General features: G+C 37.7%; 1 protein-coding gene across 1 annotated transcript in view; it reads left to right on the top strand.

Annotated features, from left to right (window-relative positions):
- The window catches only part of LOC143378718 (tyrosine-protein kinase Dnt), a 135,804-nt gene that overhangs the window by 76,006 nt on the left and 38,703 nt on the right, over window positions 1-21,095 (top strand). The window contains exon 3 of the mRNA XM_076830645.1: window positions 19,852-20,119. Coding sequence (XP_076686760.1) covers window positions 19,852-20,119 — 268 coding nt within the window. The remainder of the gene's footprint in view (window positions 1-19,851; window positions 20,120-21,095) is intronic.

Genomic DNA, 21,095 nt, shown 5'->3' with positions numbered 1-21,095 from the left:
TACGTGACTTTTTCCCGGTGGCCTCGAGGTCCATCCACTTTGTAGCACCGGAGGGACGCAATGTTTTCGCATTAAGGGAGTAAACCGTCGCCGGTCCAAGAAGCTTGCGTCGCCGTGACGACGCAGTTTATACGCCAGAGGCGTCAATTAACCGGGTTTTCTTGTAATAAAATTAATCTCGGACGATTTCAACCGGCCGAGGCGTGGGGTCAGCGTCGTGGAAAGGATTACCGTACCGTACCGTTTCGATCGCCCGGACCTTCCGGCTGTTGAGGTAAAGGGTTTATGAAAGCCTAAAAGAGTTTATAAGGTGTAACGAAAGCGTCTGGAACTTCACTGCCTGGCTGTAGTAGATCAAACGTTACGTTTACTTATAATAAATAAGAAACACGAGCCTTTCCATCTTCTATTCGATACAGTGCAAATCGTGTAGTTACCGTTTCTAGTACCTATTATAAAATATGCCTAGTAGATATCCAGGAACATATGGATTGGTCGGTGAATGCATCCCAGCACTGGCGCAGCTAGTAGTAAACTAAGAATTACAACTTATTTTAATTGAAACTTGTTTTAAGATAAAATATCGCAGATACTTGGGAAGAAGCTGTATGTATTTTTATTTATAGTATACGGCGGCTGTCCTAAAATAGAAGAATTTAATTTACTGTTTCAACAATTTCTTTATACACAAAGCAACAGATGCAGAAAAGTATTTAAGAGGTGGTGCCTACCTGCAAGGTCTGAAAACGCAAGTATTTTCGGGATTTTTTTTTTAATTTTGAAGAAGTTTTTAAGTAAACGGTTGTATATTCGAAAATATATATTTTAAAGTTCTTGTAGTTTTTTTTTTGCAATGCGATATGTAAATAAATAATGGAATTATAAGCGATCTTCCGGCAGCGTTTTTTTTTTATTACGGTGACCACTGTAGGTTTAACCTGGTTCAACAGAAATCAAACATTCGAAAAAATTTAGTTAGTATATTAGATTATCTTGTCGTTAATCGTGGCTTTTTCGTTTCCGTTGCGTAGTTTTTATTTTACAGATGAAAAATGATGAAACACGAGCGCGATTCTGTAGTGAAAATCGATACTTTTGCTATGAGAAGCCGCTATTTTGTAGGAAATTAATATTTTGGGATAATGAACGATCAAGGACAAGATAATCCAATATACTAACTAAATTCCCGCGAATTCTTTATTTCAGATGAACTAGGTTAGAATCAGAGTGGTCACCGCAAACTACTGAGAAAAAATCGCTGCCGGGAGATCGCTGATATTTTTATTTATTTATTTATATTTTCCATCGGAAAAATTACCACAAACAGCTTAACATGTACACTTTCGAATACATACAAGTTTATTTAAAAAAGTCTTCGAGTTTGATAAAAAAAAATATCCCGAAAATACTTGTGTTTTCAGACCTTGCAAGTAATTGAGAAATACGTGATTTTCATGAATTAAAAAAAAAAGGAAACTGAACAACATACAGTAAAAAAGCTTTTTGAACTTTATTACTACATATTTGAAGAGCAAAAAAAATATTGTTTGAATTTTATGAATTTTTGCATTAGATATACAATATTTATTATACCACTGTAGAAATCAGAGCTCTTGGCGGGGACCATGAAAACTCGTGACAGGACCGTCCGAAATAAAAAACCTAAAAATATTCTTAAAACATATGGGAATGGTTATCGCCTTATCCGTCTTTATTGCAAACAAACAATCCAGCGATTTTTAGCACATGTTCAAACATAATGTTGCAAAAAAAAACAGTTTTTCTGCGCATAAATCTGCCCATAAAAAAATTGGGTGATCCAAAATAATTACTCTTTGTGGATAAGGCGATAGCGAGTCTAATTATGAATAGAATGCCGTAAGAGTTTTTGAAATCTGTCCATAATTAAGCTTTTCATAGTGGCGCCTGTCAAGAGCTCTGATTTCTACAGTAGTACAATGAATGCTGTATATCTAATGCAAAAATTGATAAAATTCCAACAATAATTTTTCGATTGTTCTTCAAAAATCTGACAATAAAGTTCAAAAAGCTTTTTTACAATATGTCGTATAGTGTCTTTATTTTTAATTCACGACAATCGCGTATTTTTCAAGCGTTTTGACTGGAGGGTACCCTTAATTCTTGGACATGTACAGAAGCAACTGTATGCCTTGGAATATTTATTTCATATAGTAAGAAATAAAGTTTTGGCCGCCAGTGGCAGGCGTTCCGCCTCATTATCGGGACCAGTTCGTTAACTTCTGACCAGTAAAGAAATCAATTTATTTTTGCGGTTCAGATTTCCATTACCACGGCCAACGACGCCGTTCCTCCCTTTTTGTGCGCCCGTATAGACGACTGCGTGGCAATGAATGCCGCACAATAGATCGAGGAGATAGATATCAATCAACGGCAGGAAAAACCGGAAGATAAAAAAAAATACCCGGTAAAAGGAGCAGAGAAAGAATAAACGGAACCGATATTTTTCTCGACCCGAGGTCTTCCTGCTTTTTACGGCAGCGCGGACAAAGTTAACTAACATGGCGTCCACAGGGCCTTTTATACCCTATCGCCTGGAGGAGCTACGCTGTATTTTTTTTACGTTCGCGTTAAAGTGACGTTCCAGCGTCATTGCACTTTCGGCAGAAAAGAAGTATCATTCGATTAAAAATTAAGAGTGTCGCGAATTTACTCGGTGAGTATTAACCGTTTCCACTACAACTTATTCGCTCGTCGTTCCGGCAGAGATCTTTTGTGCGATGCTGCACTTGCGAAATATAGAACTTCGGAATGGAGGAAGAATTCAGTACAGTTATTTTGATATTAATAATTCATTTAATGCCACGAATCACGAATGTTTCCACTTTTATAAGCTTCAATTTTATCACTATGGATGTTCCCTTTAAACTTTGATATGTTTAAGGGAATACTAAACTATTCTGTGGCTGTTGTTAAAGGTGATACGTTTTAATATATTAAGTGGAGAAAATCATTTAACTCGGCATACTGGATAAAACCAGCGGAAGGATAGAGCTTCGTGGAAGTTCGATAATTACATTCCTGCAAAAGGGGAAAATATTGCACAATGACATATGTATCTATTTTTTATTTTCCGTCTCTATTCCACCAATTTTAATTAGATAGGATGGCGAACAGGCGGGATCTAGCTGTGCCTGTTATTATGCCTGACGCCTGTATAATATTCCAGGACATGACATTAGAATAGTAAAAGATAAATGAAAACTGAACTAAAACTAAAGACTAACTAAAAGTAATAGTATTAGTACAAGTAACAAAGCAATCGTAACAATAGATAATAAGTAAAGTATGCAAAGTAGTAATAGGCAAAGTAACAAGCAGAATAACAAGCAGAGTAATCTACTACCTATTTGACAACTATACATATAGGTATAAGATTCACGAACAGGCAACTAGATATCAGCGTGGCGCTAAGCGAATAGTAATGAATTTATGGAGATGGTAAAGGTGTATAGTAAGAGCAGTGGTGGGTAAAGACGCGAATATTTATTTTATACACGACACGTGTCTTAAATGTCGTAGGTATATCTGGAATGAAAATAACTAGGAAGATTAGACCTCTGGTGGCGCTGGGACGTCACAAACCTATAAAACTTTTAAAGTTTTTATTTTTATTTTATTTCTTTATTTTTTCATTATAATATTTTATTTTTTCTATTTCCGATTTTTCTTTTATATACGCGATATTAGCACTTAAACTTACCCTTTCCCCGTTTTTAGGATATCTATAACTTTTCAACAGTATAATCTAGGACAAAACTTCAAACGCAAAAATAGTTCAGTTTTATATGATTTATCATTCTAACAGAAGAGGATGCTTCCACGACGTGTAATTTATAAATAAAACTATTCGTTTATCATCTCACGTAGAAATTCTTGATCATGAGATATACCTAGGTGCCATCGTTTTATGCAGAAAATGTATCATTCTGGACGTTCTATGAAACTATGAAGGAATATAATAATATTGCCCCGCTGATACGTGGCACCTTGTTTCATTCCCATGTTGCAACTTATGGAAAGCTTTCCCCCGGTTGTACATTTAAGGGGACTTCATTATTCTTTACACGCATACGAAGTTTAATTGAAATCAAAATTTCGAGGCTAGCAAGTTTCCGTTGCCAGTTGCGATTGTCATTTGGATCTCGGATGGAATCATTGACGGTCCCCCAAATACTCGTGAAACTATCGAGTCCCCCGCAGGCACAGAGACAAAGCAGATACTATTCACGATAGCAATAAAACGTCAACCGTACTGTTACCCCCTCGGACTGTGTCGAATCTACGTGTCTGCGCGGCTGAAAACTTTCACCCTCCGACATTGTCCTATCAGGATCCACGGCTGTCCTCCGGAAAACTGTCACGGCGATTGCGCCGTCTACGCGATGAGACGTTCACCGGGGCGGAAGATGATAATATGCACGAAAGGAAACTGCGCTGGAAGGATGAAAGTTTCGCGGAGCAGCGAAAGGCGCTCCAATAGAGGGACCAAAGGGCGGTCAGACTTTTGTCTGTTGTATCTTGTCAGTTTTATGATGGTTATATTACCGGCAACGCCATGTCTCTGCGTGTTTATTATATTTGGAAGTCGTGGAACGCAATGCTGTTTTATTTCTATTGTTGTGATTGAAATTTTTTTTATTTAAAGGTGATAGAGTGAAATCTTATTTAAAACAATACTTAGTAAAAAATAAGAGGTATTTAGAGAGGAAATAAATGGGTGATTTATTTGTTCAGATATTGATGATTATGGCAGATTTCTGTGATGTTTATTTTACACTTTTACAGAATAGACTGGCTTGGCGTTCTATTTTATATTCGAGATATTTATGGAACGTACTCCTATCTGTAGTGAAGTATCGTTTGTTTAATTTGAAATTGGAAATCAAACGCTGGGGTCTCTTTCGATATTTTCAATGAGAAAATCATTATTGATTCGACTCAAACTTCTTATTTTACTGTTTGTTATAGGTTTCAGATCCATTATTGAAAAGTGATATAAATTACATTATTTTTTTCTTAATAGTAACTTGTTAAACGTTGTTTCAAAATTTAAACTGAATAATTGCAGATCGGCGTCAGAATGAATTTAAATTACAAGCTAGAATGAGTAGATACTCGCTATTTGACAAGATGTGTAAAAGAAGTTGAAAAATTTAATCGAGTAATTTTAGCAAATGTGCGATGTAGAATGTCAAAATTACAAATCAGTGTGAGCTATAGAAATTATCTTATCTGTTTATTGAACTGAGTCCTGCTCGAATCCTGTTTCTTATTGCAATGTGTAGTTTTCATATTTCCAGAAGTGAGCAAACTGCTACAGCGATATTTATTTTACGGATTTCACCAGTAGGAAACATATCCTCTCGCGCGTAAAACGACACGTACGCTGCCGATATCGTGTTTCAAATAAAATATAGGTTATCCGTGGAAAGAATCCTTTTGCTCCTCAGAGGACATGTGACCTGCAACCTGCAGATTTACGCTCTGGGCATTCTAATCCCAATGCAACACACTGTTATATTTTTAACTCGTTTTACTTCCAAAATAACATCGCAGAGCTTAGAGCTTAGAGTATAATTTATCTCGTTATCTTAGATATCGTAATATCGTCTCATGAATCTGTCAGATGCGATAAGGTTTTTCTCCCGATTCCACTATCCAATCTACTCCAAATTTTGACAGCTTACCGTCAAGTTATAACCAAGTTATAAACGTGTTTTTACAAATGTATACATAAATGAATTTCTTTTTAATTTAAATGATAAAAACCAGTTTAAACCAATTCCACCAATCCAAACTTATTCCTGAAAATTCAGTTTGAAGTCGATTGATGATTATGTGCTAACCTTCTAGTCGAAACCTACTTCAGAGAATTATTGTAGTTAGAATGGCTAAAGCATTCAGGATAGGCAGAATACCTATAATATCTGGGATAAGTAGAATTTCTAGGAAACCTATTCCCTGCAGAAAGGATCAGTAGGTACATGTAAATTTCTTCCACGAATGTTGAACTCTTAAGCCTTAAGCCTTTTGCGTAACCGTAGAGTAGAGTTAAGGTAACAATAAACGGATGCTTAGAGACTACACCCGAATCTAAATAGTGGCAACTGACAAGATGGAGGAAGAAGATGTTGTCGAACCTGGCGAGAGAGATGGCGAGAGGAACAAAGGGAATACGGTCAAACGTGACCAGACGCTTAGTCAAAGCGTAGGAAGACAGAGGCAAACTGAGCATTCGCGTATAAGCGCCTCCGTCTCCTCCAGAGCCGAGCATATTGCGTTAACACCGAGGGTGCAAACAGCCCTTGTCTATGTCGCTTACCCTCCTTTGCGTTCTCTCTTTCCTTCCAGTCTTCTGTCACGCTTGCATAAACTGAAAGACCCCCTAGCGTACAGTCAGGCTAATAATTAAAGTTGCTAAAACCGCTCGTTAAATCGCGCACCGCGTGCCCTACATCGCCGAGGACGTTCCTTTGCTTTATAATTAATAACGTTCGCCGTCATAATTGCAACTAGCATAGGCTGAAATCTACTATGGGAAACACATTTTTCTTAAGGGTACCTTCCGGTCTAAAAGTCGATTTTCTTTTATTTCATATTTAGAATGTTCAACATTTTAGGATTGCGTGTTTAAAAGGATTTGTTGAAATTCCTAAAATTCCCGAAGTTATAGGCATTTGAGTAGCGCCCACGTAAAACTTTAAACGCGTTTTTCTGGAAACAGTGTTCTCAAAACTGTGGGACCTGTATTTCCAAAAGTTATTATCCGATTCAACTGAAACTTTTTTTACTTTGAAGAATATACTTCTGGCTAGGAGGGAAACTAGAAAAAAAATACAAAAAAATAGAAATTTATAATTTTCAAAGGCGTTGAAAGGACGGAAAATACAGGGAAAAGTGATTTCAAGCTTCAAGTATCGTTATTTTCTAAAAAAAAATGTTATTTTTTGTAATTTTTTCTCGCCCCAGCCCCCCCAGACAGAAGAATAATCTTCAAAATAAAAAAGGTTTCAGTCTAATCGGATAATAACTGTTGGAGATTCAGCGTCCACCGATTTGGACCAATTTTTTGACGCCTTCACATTAACGACTTCCCAGTGCCGTCTGCAAGGATTAATTATAAAACAAAAAATATATTTCTATAGCTTTAGACATCCTTAATACAATGCAGAAAGTCCCATTAAATTATATATAGTAGTTTTCCTTTAATTAATTCTTAAAAATCACCTTTTTTTTGCTCTAGACCGGGAGGTCCCCTTAAGGGGGTACAGCAGCTTTGGAAGGGCAAAATCGGTGGTTTCTTTTGTGTTGAATTACTTCAATACTAAACAATCATGACACACGTACTTTTTGCAGTTCGTTTTGCATGTGTTTGCGAGTAACTACAAACAAGAAAATTGTCGATATTGTTAAAATTATTGAAATTATTAAGAGCCGAAAGTGGCCCCATGCGTGGCGCACTTGAAACTTGTGTACATAGTTTCGGGTGAACCTGTGACCGGAAAGCAAAATGCTTTGAGGTGAGTAATTTCTATACCGAGTGCTATAATGTGGAACTTCCCCACCGAATTTGGACTAAAATTGTGGTCGTTATGCACGAAACAAACTTTTCGTGTTTTCACGGAAAAAAATCATTTTTAATAATTTATAAAAAAATGTTGCCTCCATCAAATGTTGATAGGGAAATTCCACATCACAGAGAAGGGAGTTCCACATGCCCAGTTAAAATTTCAAGTGAAAATATTCATACGTTCAAAAGTTATGATGTACACGGTGGTTAAAAATGTAGTTTCGAGATAAACGGCTTCAAAGTTAAGTCCTCTACGCCAATACCGCACTGCGAGGCCATTACTCAGCAGTGCACTGAATTACGTCCAGTGCTGTTATGTATTGAAAGTTAGTTGTAAATATTCACAAACGACGATACTCTCAGAATTAATAGTAACAACAAAATTCGATTTTTCGAGATTTCAATAGTCCTGCATCCCCTTAAGATGAAAAAAGAAAGGGAAATTTGCATGTGAACATAATCGAGATTAGTTATTTTCCAGTTATGGCACACATTAGTGCAGCACACATTCCTTTATCAGTTACATGTTGTTTAAGAGAAAGCGTTAGTTCCATTTTAATTAAATTTTATTTCCTTCTTTCGTTCCTAGTGTTTTTCCGTGGAACTAATGATGCCATTTTAACAGCAAAATATAAATTCGACGGAAAATATCGTACGGGCTAGTTGAAAATTGAATACTGCAAATTATTTCTATAGAGACTGCCTAAAGGGTTCCCAACATTTTCCATAATTCAAAGCTTTGTGATTGCCAAGATTAACGATTTTCTCGATTGGCTGGGTCTGCCGACGGAAGGCTCTTTTTTCCTTTCCACTTGTTTACACAGAATCCATTGGCACGTGAGAGGACCGAGGGGCGCGAGGTTCTGCTACATCACAGAGGAGGATAGTTAATGATTAATTCATCGTGTCGTTAGAAGTGGCATTAAGCCGCCTGCACATAAATGTTATCCAACTGAGGGAGATAAAACAGGGAGATGGCGAAAGTGGGAAGGGGAATCTCCCGTTTGCAATTAGTTACTGCGGGTCGTGTCTAGCTACGTATGAAACCATTAAGGGATAAGTATTTTATTGAAGTATTACAGGGATCTCGAACGCATTCGTGCGCCTTTGGAGAACCACTCAGGAACAGAGGATGACAACAATAGCGACCAGGGCGACATCGCGGATGAGAAAGGATAGGTAGCCTCTTATGGGCCCGCACTGCTTGGAAAACAAGGGGTGACTGACTTTAACTTTTGTGCGAATTTAGTTTAGTGGGTGAACGAAAATAGCAGCGGAGAAAGATAGGCCTAAATGATTTCGACTGGGGTATTGAAGCACTGATAGATTATACTTCAAGATTACCTGACAAGGAAACGTTCCCAACCCGAAAATTCTGATTTTACTGCAACTTCGTGCGAATGTAAACCATACTTATTGGAGTATGCAAGGAGCAATTTGTTTTTTGCGGAAAGTCACTCTGAAGGTGTGAAATCAGACCCGAAAATTATGGCGTTTTCTCGTTTAGACCTTATATTAAAGGTCCCTGTTAATAGAGTTGAAATATCGAATAACGATTTTATTTGACGAAAAACTATTCGTGAATAACGAATAAATCTGTAGCGTTATTCGAGCCAGATTTATTCGAAGCAGAATTTATTCGATATTTTATTCGAAAATCTGCCTGTCATGTACAAATCATTAAAGTGCGATAAGCTTTATAATACAGACTGATAAGTAGCTTGAACGATATCACAAGTATACGTTTGTTTCGATAGTTTGCACCGAGGAATTTTAATCTATTTTTGAACGACTGCCATCCTCATCTAAAGAATCCAATAGTTATGAAAAAAATCATGGGTCATCTTCAAGGTCTCTAAGATGTATTCCAATAGCTTTTTTTATTGAAATTTTATCCCAGTTTTTGTGGAAAAATTGTAGATTACCATATGTCGAAAGAGAACAAAGAAAATCTTCAAAAAATTGTAACTTTTACAAATTTCAATATTAGAAGCTAAAAATCTACAGAGTTGTTGTGCAGATATAATATTTTGAGAAAATAATAGTTTATAAATCGGCTTTGGAGAAAAGGAATTTAGTTTGAATATAGAAGATACAGAACGTCAAAATTAGCTTATGGGTGGCTCACACCCAGAGTGTCAACGAAGGGTTAATGATCCATGGTCGTGGAACTTGGTTCGATACACTGTGCAGAACATTGTACATATACATAGTTACGGTAATCGCGGTCAAGGCAGATTAGGAAATGGTTATAATGGTATTTCGCGAATTTATAAGAACGAGAGTTGGTCAGCGAATTACTTCAGGTAGAAAGAACAATTTGGCGGGAAAAGAAATCTAGTTGAGTATCATCGAATGGAATTGAAATCTAAATGACAAAAACTGATGTTTAACCTTTCGTGGTCACACGGGGTGTACCACACCCTAGGATACGTCTTTGCCATAATTTCTGTAAATTTTTAGACCTTAATATTAAAATATAAAAATTTGATGAATTTTAACCGAAAAAACCTTTTATTCCAAAAGTGTAGCTGGAAAAAAATGGAAAGACACAAGATACTACTGGCTAGACTGTGATGTTCGTTTATGCATTTCCTGTTGTAAAACTTAGCATACTAGAAGGACTATAATTTATAATAAATATAAGCGATAAAAATCATAAAAAGCGTAGACATTTTTTTAATGTGCACCGAGAGGGTTTAAATTCATTTATAAAACACAACAAGAAATGATCCCGAACCTGATAATTCAAAAAATTCTGAAACTTTGTGAATTTTTAGGGGATTTCTTCCTGATTACAACGCAATTTTTATTTGCTGCCCAAATTTACTCGAAGGGGGTGAAATTAACCCGTGAAAATTCGGTTATTTTCCGATTTTCTGTTATAACTCGCGAACTGTAAGAGATAGAAAACAAGTTTCAAAACAAAAGTTACTTCTTTTAATTGGATCTATCATTTGGTAAAAAAATTATTTTACAGTTCACGAGTTATAACACAAAATCGGGAAATATCCGTATTTTCAGGGGTGAAATATACCCCCTTAGATCGAATTTGGGCAGCAAACGAAAATTAGGTTGCAATCAGGAGGAAATTCCCAACATATTCACAAAGTTTCAGAATTTTTTGAATTTCCGGGTTCGGGATCTTCCCTTGTCAGTTAAACACAATTTACTTCGCGGCATGTCTTGAACCAATTGATATAAAAAGGAATGAGAAGATCAGTCCAAATAGAATTCCAGGGAAACGATTAAAGTTGCTGTGAAATGAGTGGCAAGTTCCATTACACCCTCCATGTCCGCATTCTCGGGAGGGAAGGAAGACTCCAAAGACGATGGAAAGAAACAGTGTTGAAAATCGAAATTCCCGCTTTAGGGTACTTTGTACTTTGAAGTGTACGCTGAAGCTTCGAAGTAACTCCTATCTGTATCCGAGAAATTCCAGACGTGCACGTATCTCTTTGCCGCCGGTTTCTGCGAAAGACTTCGATTTAATCTCTGCCCTGCGATGGATAACTTCGCGGACCGGGCTGACGACGGAAAAGGGGAGAATCAAATCGAAGCGTAAACGCGTAACTTTTTCTTCTTGAGAGGGGCTTATAACAGGGGAAGAACAATGGTATTTCGTAATTGCGTCCGAGAAACGGAAAACAGCAGAACCCGTTTCCCTCCCACCCCATCGGCACTCCCTCCCCGCCACCTGTCTCTCCCTCTTACAATCGAGAATCGATTGCTACGCGACGAATCGCGTTCCACTTTCTTTCTGGTGTGACTTGCTCCCAGTGAATCTGGCAATTGATTTCACACGACGGAATCGAGGTCAAAGATGAAAAAGCACCCTAAGTGCTTGGCAGAGAAGAACAAGGTGCAATTGCTTTGAATTTAACACGTCCCACGTTGGAGGTCATTGATTTTATTGGCCGCACGGCTTTCAGCTGAGATGTCAGGGACGCTGGTGACCAGCGACCTGTATTCAGCTCGGCGAAAATAGATCCTGCGAGTAGAGGCAGGTCCAGACGCTGATGCAAGAGTCATGAAACACTGATGCATGCATCACGATACAGGTGCTAACCCAGACCTAACCCAGACTCTAGCATCTTGCTCATGCATAGACATATATATATGTGTGATATTCACCCCCCTGAGTCGCCCCTTTCAAGGAACCTCAGCATTTTTTAGACACGCTGTATCTACATATATTTCTCGAATTGCCTGCTTGCTGTATGTCACGAATTTTCAATTTAATATTTCAGGGAAATCCGTACAAGTTTCACGCCACTGCTTCGCAACTCTACGTTTGAACAAACAATTTTTCTATTACGATAATATACGCAGGTTATAACCGATTATACTTGTCTGACTGGAAATATTGAAATACATCCCATAAACCATGCACACCGATTAATCACCAAAACAGCAGTCGTCGGTAATCTTTTTCTCCACGCTTCATGCCGCGTTTATCATCGTACTTTTTGCATGGTTGCACACTTTTCATCGCCCACGCCCAACGGCACGCGCGTAAATGCAGCAATAGAGATCAACCAACGTGCTCTGCTCACTGGAACGACATAAAGGACGCGAGTTTAAAAGGATTATTGAAAACATCCATCGCGTGTCTATATCGTTCTAAATTATCCATGGGAGACGCAAGTATAATTGTGAAGCATGAGCCTAATTGAAGAAAAATGGTCTAATAATAGGAATAATAATAAATCGTTTTTATTACTCACTAACCTCTAGAGGAAAAAATACGAAATTAAAAGAGTTACTGTTTCATCACGGCGTTTTAAATCTATACAATTATCTCTTCTCATTGTTAGACGTTTTGTTTATGGAGATATTATTAAAATCCTTCTGCCGTTTGCTGAAGAAAAATTACCTGAGGATTGTATTTAGCGTGCCGATAACGATCCAAAGCACACATAAAAAATTATCAAACAATTTTTAGGTGGAGGAGAAGTTAATGTATTCAAATGGCCGGCACACAGTCCGGACTTAAATCCCATCAAGATACTGTGGATTGATGGAGATAAGGAAATAAGGCTAAGAAAATATATATTTTTTTATGTTAAACGATTTTATTAAAATTGCACTAAAAACTAAGAAATAATTATTTTCTTTTACTACAATTTCCATGGTGTTTTTTCACTTTAAATAAAATCGTGGGGCACCATGTTTAACCAGGACTTGAAGTAGCGGTTGGTACGTGGAATATTATCAGCTACAATTTATCAATTTTATGTTACATTACGTTCTGTATCCTGTAATTAGAACATTTTGTTTCATTAATGCGAATGAAAACTTTCTCACAACAAGTTCATTTCGACGTTTGCTTCTGTATTAAAGTGATTCGTATCCTGTTATGAAATATATTATGCTCCACGATTTTATTTAAAACGAGATTATTTAAAGTGCAAATACACCATCGAAATTGTAATAAAAGAAAATAATTATTTTTTAGTTTATAGTGTATTTTTAATTAAATCGTTAACATAATTTTTTTTATATATTTTTTTATTTTCTAGTTTTTACTCTTTGTGGATTTACATTTCACAGTTCAGACTTCTTTACAAATATCTTTTCTTGCTGTATACAGTTTAACAGTTTGCTTAAACGCCAAAGTGCTAAAATCACTAAAAAAAAAAGCACTAAAAAAAAGTCGTTTGGATTTGTGGTTATGGATTATATTTATTGATGACTGGGTAATTTGTGCACCCTCTCGGGGTTAATTTTACTTTAATATATTGTATTGTCATCCAAACTACGCACGCCTGTAAAATCTCAAGTCTATTGGAGAGTTAGAGTTTTCTTATCTTTTTTAATGTTCAAGTTACTTTCAATTTACTTTGTGGTTTTAAAATATATCTGTAAATTCACGTTGAAAACAGTCATCATAAAAATTACATATGTCCGCCACTGCCTCTCCGAAATGCACAATGCGCGCGTTTTCTTCTCATCTGGTGCGTCCCGGGGTAGATTCTGCGCGTTGCACGGTTTCCTCCTCATCGACAGCAACAATGCCGATGATGTACGGGTTCTCGTCTAATGTAAGTTTGTTCCGCACACAATGTCATACGCAGGAGGGAAGCCTCGCCATGGCTGAAAAGCGGTTCAAGTGTTCCGAAGTAGCTGATTCGAAACCTGTATGCTGGTGGAACGTGTCCTGAACGAAAGCAGACGCTCCCGAGGCAAACATTTTTATGTTATTATACGGATCCCAAAGTGGATATTAAGGAAAACCGCTCGCCCTTCAATTCAGCCGACTATCATTCGCCGTTGGCCCAAGATTTCAACTCATTTACTGGCGCACTTGTGAGATTAACCACCCCCACCCCCGCATCGTCGCGTCGCGTTTCTACGACGCTGAATCAATTTCATTAAGATCACTTAGTATTATAGTAAAGAGAGTTCTAACCCAAAATTTAGTTTTGCATTCAATACACGTTCAGAGTGGTACGATAGACGTTCAATACACGGTCAGAGTGGTACGATAGACGTTCAATACACGTTCAGAGTGGTACGATAGACGTTCGATACACCATACTACTTTTGACTGACGCCATACGTGTATTTAACGTGTATCGTACCACTTTGAACGTGTATTGAACGTCTATCAGACCACTCTGAACGTGTGTTGAACGTATATGGTACCACTCTGAACGTGCATTGAACGCAAAACTCAAATTTGGGTTAGAACTCTCTTTACTATACTACTTCAGTTATATTTAATCTGTAATGTTATATGAAGTGTAATACCGTTTCATTCACTTTATATTCAGACATTTACTAAAATGTTTCATCGCGAAGGTATTATTATTCTTATTATTATTATGTTTTAAAGTCACCATCTGATGGATTGCGAAGGCCTCCAGTTTTACTCACGAGACTTACAAATTAAATACTTGTACTTTATTGCCATTGAAATCGTAAGTACTGATTTTTGGACAACTGGGCACAACTGGACACCGCGTACACTCAGGAAGAACGTCAGTCGGGTACATGTTTTTTTAGTTCTGTGCAGGGAATATGATTAAAGTTTCCCACTCATCAATACTCATTTTTTTTAACTCTGAATTGACTTCGAAAGGTTTCTAAAGTAGGTTTTAAATGAAATATAGGAAGATTTCTTGGTAACGTTTCTTTTTATTGCGTTAAGTCACGACCATAAGAAACGAATAGAGCCTCCAAACTAAAAATTATTTCCCCTCCCTAGTGCGCCAAGAAGCGTTATACTTTTCGTAATTAGCACCCGTAACTAATCGCGTAAGCTGTAAACCCCAGTTACTTACTAATTAATACATATTACGAGGACAAGGGAAGCTTCTGCGGATTATGTAAAGATGCTTTTCCTCAATTACATAAGGCTGCACTCGTACAAGCGACGCAGTTGCATTTATCAGAATTAAGTTTATGTTCTGTAGATAGCCAAGTAGGAGCTGGAGACCGTACACAAAGATTTAACGCTACAAAGCCTAATGAGTAAGACAGTGCTTTCTCACAAGTTCTTATTTGTTTTAAAAAAGAGACTTCACAGTATTTTTTGGAAAAAGGTTATATATTTTGAACTTAAAAAGAAAGTATAAACGTAATTTACATTCTATTAAAATATATAATATATGATATATAAGATTACTGCATGCATTTAATAATATCCATTAAATAAGAAAACATATATAAAGACATAATATAAAAAATCTACCGTATTATACTGTGCTCCGATGAGATGTTGCCGCGAGAAACTCTATCTGCATTCCACTTAAGAGTAGACTCGTTCCGCGCAGGGATACATATACTGTTGATTAGTAGAAAACCGGCAGGGAAAGCGCTACGACTAAGTAGTCGCGTGTGTTAAATCCCTGGGAGCTGCGCAGACCGGTCGGAAATCGGTAGGGGCGCATTGCGTAGGTCTACTCTTAGGTGGAATGCTATATACATGTATAAGCGAACGGGATACAGGCGAGCCAATGCAAGCGAATAACACCCTTGCCCTCTGTACAGTAGCACAGTAATGTCGCCCACTTTAAATCTTAATATATAAAGCAGAGGGTGTTTATGTGTGTTGTCTGTCGCCTGAAAACTTTTGAACGGTAAACTCTGGGGGCACGAAATGTGCCCCAGCTCATTATGCCTAGCTAATCCAAGTGAATGTGACTATTTAAAAAAAAGATAAATAAACAAATTAATTTTTTTTTTAAATAAAAACTGAATCTAAATTTAGGGCGAAGCCGAGTAGTAAAGCTATTGTGCCGATAAAACTGAATTAGTGATATCCCATTATAAAATAGTAAACTCTCTTGCATTTATGTATGATATTAATCGCCACTATAACGACTTATTAAGAGTCTGATCTTAACAGGGCACAAAATCAAGATCCTGTAGAATCGAATGTGTCGCTTTTAGAAAGGAATCCCCTTTTCAAGAGCTACAGTCAATTGCCGGTATCACTCAGATGGGGTGACAGGAACAAGTTGCCACCCCTTGGCAGAGATGTAAAGTGAATGGGTTGATGCCGTGTCATCGCTACCCTCGCAACAATTATAAACGGAAGGGCGTTGAGGAACGATCGAAATATCACGATCAACAAGGTAGTCATGCTTGAACATGACATCCCCTCAATTCGGATTAAACTATGATTGAAAAGCAGGAAATTTTAGAATTGAAAACTGTGGACAAACTGTTTCGTAGTATAATAACAGCGGAATAAATTTTCCCGCAGTAATTTCAATGCTCGTATTCTTTTAATCCGTTGCAATCTTCATTTTGTATTAAATAAATTAGGTACATTCACTTTAATATAGAGGGGAATAAATTATTGTCGTGAACTTTATTCTCGCGGTAACGTGGTTGTTTTAGACTATACGAAAAACATGTTACATAGACGCTTGTAATGCGATTTATCAGGTCTCATCGGGGCGAGTACGTTTGACGTGTGCCACGTTAAGCCATCCATGAACGACGATAAACGACACGTACATATACAGAATACTTAGATGCTAGATACCCGATGCAATCATTAGATTCTCATAAATCACTTGCTAACGGTTATTAAGTTTCTGCACTTTCACCTCCCGTCGAGAAGCTGGGCGTCCAAATACGAATTACGAATTTCATTTATCGTTGCTGATACTTAATGAGGAATAATCATAGCTTAAGTAAACAATTACCAAATATTATTTTTAAAAGACCGTTGTATTTCAATTGTGTTAGAGTTAGGATCAGTGAGTCTTGCTGGGAATGTATTTTTTCCAGGGGAGGGGGTAACTTTGGTAAAATATACCCCTCCTGCTTTTTTCACGCATCTTACAGTGTCAATTTAACCCTTCGTGTTCACACCTTCTTATAATCACAAGTTGGTCACACGGGGTTCACTGTACCCCAGCGTCATTTTTTGAGTTATTATTTTCGTATTTTTTAATCTTTTAACTTTTCAGTGATAATTGTACGTTTCTTAATACTTATACAATCATGGTCTAATAGTCTTTTTCTAGAGATGTAAATTTTGATATCATCAAATTTGTAGTTGAAAATAAGCGATTTTCCACGGTTGTGGGAAAAAAGCGATTTTTTAATTTTTTTTAAATTTTTTTTCTTGCGATAAATCCCTTGTCGTGTTGAATACACGTTTTATTTGGTTACCCGGTATATCAAAGAGAATCGGAACGGTGCAAGGAGAGAGGGAAGCCTGGGTGGTAAAGCGGGGGTACAGAGACCTCGCGACAGTGGAAGAGCACATTCTACATGCGCGAAATGGGTTCCTTCTAAAATGACCGGGAGTAGGGGAGACCGGGGCAAAGTGACGCGAAAAAAGTTTGAAATCGAATAAACTGAATTCGTAACTGAACGAGACTATAAAGGCAACGTTAAAAACAATATTACTTCATGCCACCGTGAAGCAACCCTTTGCCCCTATCGTTTACAACGTATAAATTCGAATAGTTAAAGGGGGAATGTATACAGAAAGATGTATACAGAAAAAGAATCGGCCAAGTTTCAGCCGAACGAATGCGATAGGTAGGTGTCACGCCACCGGGGGCCCCCGACGCGGCGATTACGACGATTACTGGTGGCTCCTGGGGGGGTCGCAGAGGGTGGGAATCGCCTCCGTTGACATTGCATCACGAAGCACTAACCACATTATTTATGCCACCTCGTAAAACTTGTGGCGTGCCTAAACACACTACTCGATGCCACCACCCGTTCCCCTTCTGCTAGGAAGTTACACACAGCGGGGAAAGGGGAAGGCCGCTGTTTGCGAAGTCCACCACCTTCAGATAGTGGAATTGCTTGTATCAGCGATGGTTGAAGGAGACTAAACGTTACGTGATCCTAGCATGAGGTCAGAATTCGTAGTTGAACTGTGGAAAAGGTGACTTCGCGTGAAACATTGCATAATACACTAAATGTTGTACAGTCGATAGAGAGACGCGGAAGCTTTTACGTACAGCGGATAATCGGGTTTTTATGCACATGCTAGTGATATAACAACTATTTTCCACGAGGAAGACTAACTGAAGAGACCTTACAGCAAGAGGGGTGCAACTCCATATTTACCAGTTTCGAGTAAACTGAAAGAAACTGTTTATAAAATGACTGCTGTGTCATAACATTAAAAGGGGAACACTAATTGAAAATTATACATCTGCACGCAATAAGTAGTAGTTATTGAGTTGCTAAGTTGGCAGCAAAGCAAGCAAAAACTGTCAAAAGTGGAGTTGCACCCCTTTTCTGGCAAGGTCTTCAATTATTCTTAGCTAAATTTTTATACATTTTAAATCTTGTAAATAATCAAAAAGCTACTTGTTACGAATATTGTTACAATTATTGTCATCGACGCGATTCATCGAACGAACATGAAACGTAGGACGAACCTCTGATATTCAACGTAAAATATTGCATGCATGTATAGTAATATGCGAATTAACGTTCCTCGCTATTTTAATGAACGAGTTCGTGCCGAGATATTTTTATTACGCACGAGAACGTCTGTTTGATGAATGTGACTGCAATAGAGATGGCTGTAGCTCAGCCAGAATTAATAAGACTTTATTTATGACAGCTAACTGTTTAGTAACTTACGCATACACCATTCCAAGAGAAATCGATCATTTTTTCGCTCGATGTCAGGGATTTTTATGAAATTGAAGTACGATGTAGTGCACATAAAATTGGGAGGGGGGAGGTGAGTTACCATTTTGTTGTATCACCGGTTCTCGTTAGATTACCGAAGTTAAGCATCACGGGGCGGTGTACTGGGGAAAGATGGGTGACCACCTTTCTCCCGTTGCGCTGCTGCTGCTGGGGCCCGAAGGAGAGAGGAGGGAAGAAATGGGACTATAGTTCGCTGGGCAATATAAGCAAAAATAAGCTTGAAACGCCACCCTGCTTAAAACACAGGAAACAATGAAACATAACATACAAAGTAGTCAAGGTTTGCAATTTTTACTTATTCCCACGAAATAAGTTTTATAAATAAAAAAGTTTGAAACCATCGAAATGATGACTTAAACCTCCCCCAATTTCACGCGAACTACCTCATAATTCAGTTTCATAAAAATCCTTGGCTATTACGAACTATAAAAACTATTCAACTCTACAATGACTGTGGCAAAACTTGATGAAAAGTATTTCTCTACCAAGCGGGTAGAAGAATCATCCTTACGTAATAAAAGCTTTTCAAACTTCTTCTATATATAACAGTCCATTAATTTGGTGTACGGAAAGTACCGTGACCAGTGACGAAAGCTGTACAAATAATATAATCTGTATAATCGGATTCTGACTTCGTATAAGAGAATATGGAGATTCAATACAAAGTGTCGCATGTCTATAACCATATGCTGCTCCAAAGGGGTAACGTTTAGGGTTCCGTGTCGGTATGCCCCGAGGGTTATGATTTTCGAATGTATTTTTATTGCATGTCCGTTATCAGCCGTGTCACGCGACTACTTGAGGAGAATAAGAAAATCTTAAAGTACCTACTTGATATTTGACATTTTACCTCCGAGAACCATGGAGCCTGTTTTCCTGCCCCTGTGTTTGTACATTTAATTATTACAATTACAAGTCCCCTCGTTCCTAGCAAACAATGAAGCTCGATCGCTCAATTTAATCGAACTTTTCTCGCCATTTCTATGTGCGGTGCAACGAGCAGGGGAAATGCAATTACTGTAAATGCAATTCGAAGCATTTCCAGGCATTTATAAAGATTTGTCTTTTTTTTTTACTTTTGTGTTGGCGTATAGTTGGCGTACGCAATGGAACTGGATTATGACGTGGTGGGTGTTCCGGGCGGTGCTTCCGGAATAATGGCACTGCTTCCTCCAAGAGTGAACGTGTCAGCCAGAGGAGAAGTGCCAGTCACCTTACAGGTCTTCAGGATCAGATTACCCTGCTCCGGTCTCGAGAGTGCAGAAATTCCTCTCGCTCTGAGGTTGAACGTCACTGCCCCACCTGGCACTAGGTACAACGACACCATTTTAGTCTTCAAGAGGAACAAGATTTGCATCAAGGGTAAGTGGAGTAAATTGTTCATGATTACCTGCATTGATTTTCTGAAAATGTTTCGTAATTATTTGTAGATATAAATTTTTCGTAAATAATTCTTCCCACTCATTTGTATTAATGTTTCATACATTTTTTGTAACAACTAGTATTCATTTTTTTTTTGTGTAAATTATTTGCAATTACTTGTGTTAATTCTTTGTAATTATTTGTAATTACTTGTGCTAATTCTTTGCAATTACAAAACGCAAATAATTTTTGCCAAACTTTTTCATAATTTACTTTGCAAATTTCTTTAAAACGTTGTGGCGGACCGTCGATAATTATTTGATTTACGTAATCGTGAATGTAATTAGTACGTTCACCAGCATCGCCTGAATGCCTTCGTTAAAGGCAACACGGTGTCGACGTATTCGTTATTAAAATAGCGAGAGCTGTGGATTCGTTCCCGGGTCCCTTTCGCGCACCGGTTTCTACGCGCGATTTATAGCCCTTTATGTAGAACGTATAATCAGCAACAACGTCGATCCATAATTTCTGAAGCAAGAATTTCTCCGACGTGTTACCTCGCAGCCATATTCCGCCTCCTCGTGAAAATCGAGCGATTAAAATTAGATTATACCCACTAGCTAACTATTTAACTGCGTTTTGGCGTTTGTAGTGCTAACTTTCCATTTTCGATTGATTGAAATACACTTACAAGGGGAGGACACCACGCGATGGACATCGAATTTGATGAGCCTTGGCACGATGGATCCATGACGAAAATAAGTAAATAGGTGTCCGAGCGTTTCTGCCAATAATAGAGATATTTACATGTAAATTATTAAAAATTTCATAGTGACCGTTGGGTTTTAGTGGGTAAAAATCTCACACTACCCTGGCATCCCAGGGGAATCCCCTCTGGAGGAGTCGGGGTGCCTTTTGAAGATGTCTCCACGTTAAAAAAAACTTTGTAAATTATTTTTTATAAATTATTTCTTTA

Source organism: Andrena cerasifolii, chromosome 2 (assembly GCF_050908995.1).
Source record: "Andrena cerasifolii isolate SP2316 chromosome 2, iyAndCera1_principal, whole genome shotgun sequence".
NCBI classification, from domain to species: domain Eukaryota; kingdom Metazoa; phylum Arthropoda; class Insecta; order Hymenoptera; family Andrenidae; genus Andrena; species Andrena cerasifolii.
The sequence above is the reverse complement of the archived record's forward strand: the minus strand, read 5'-3'. Positions and strand labels throughout refer to the sequence as shown.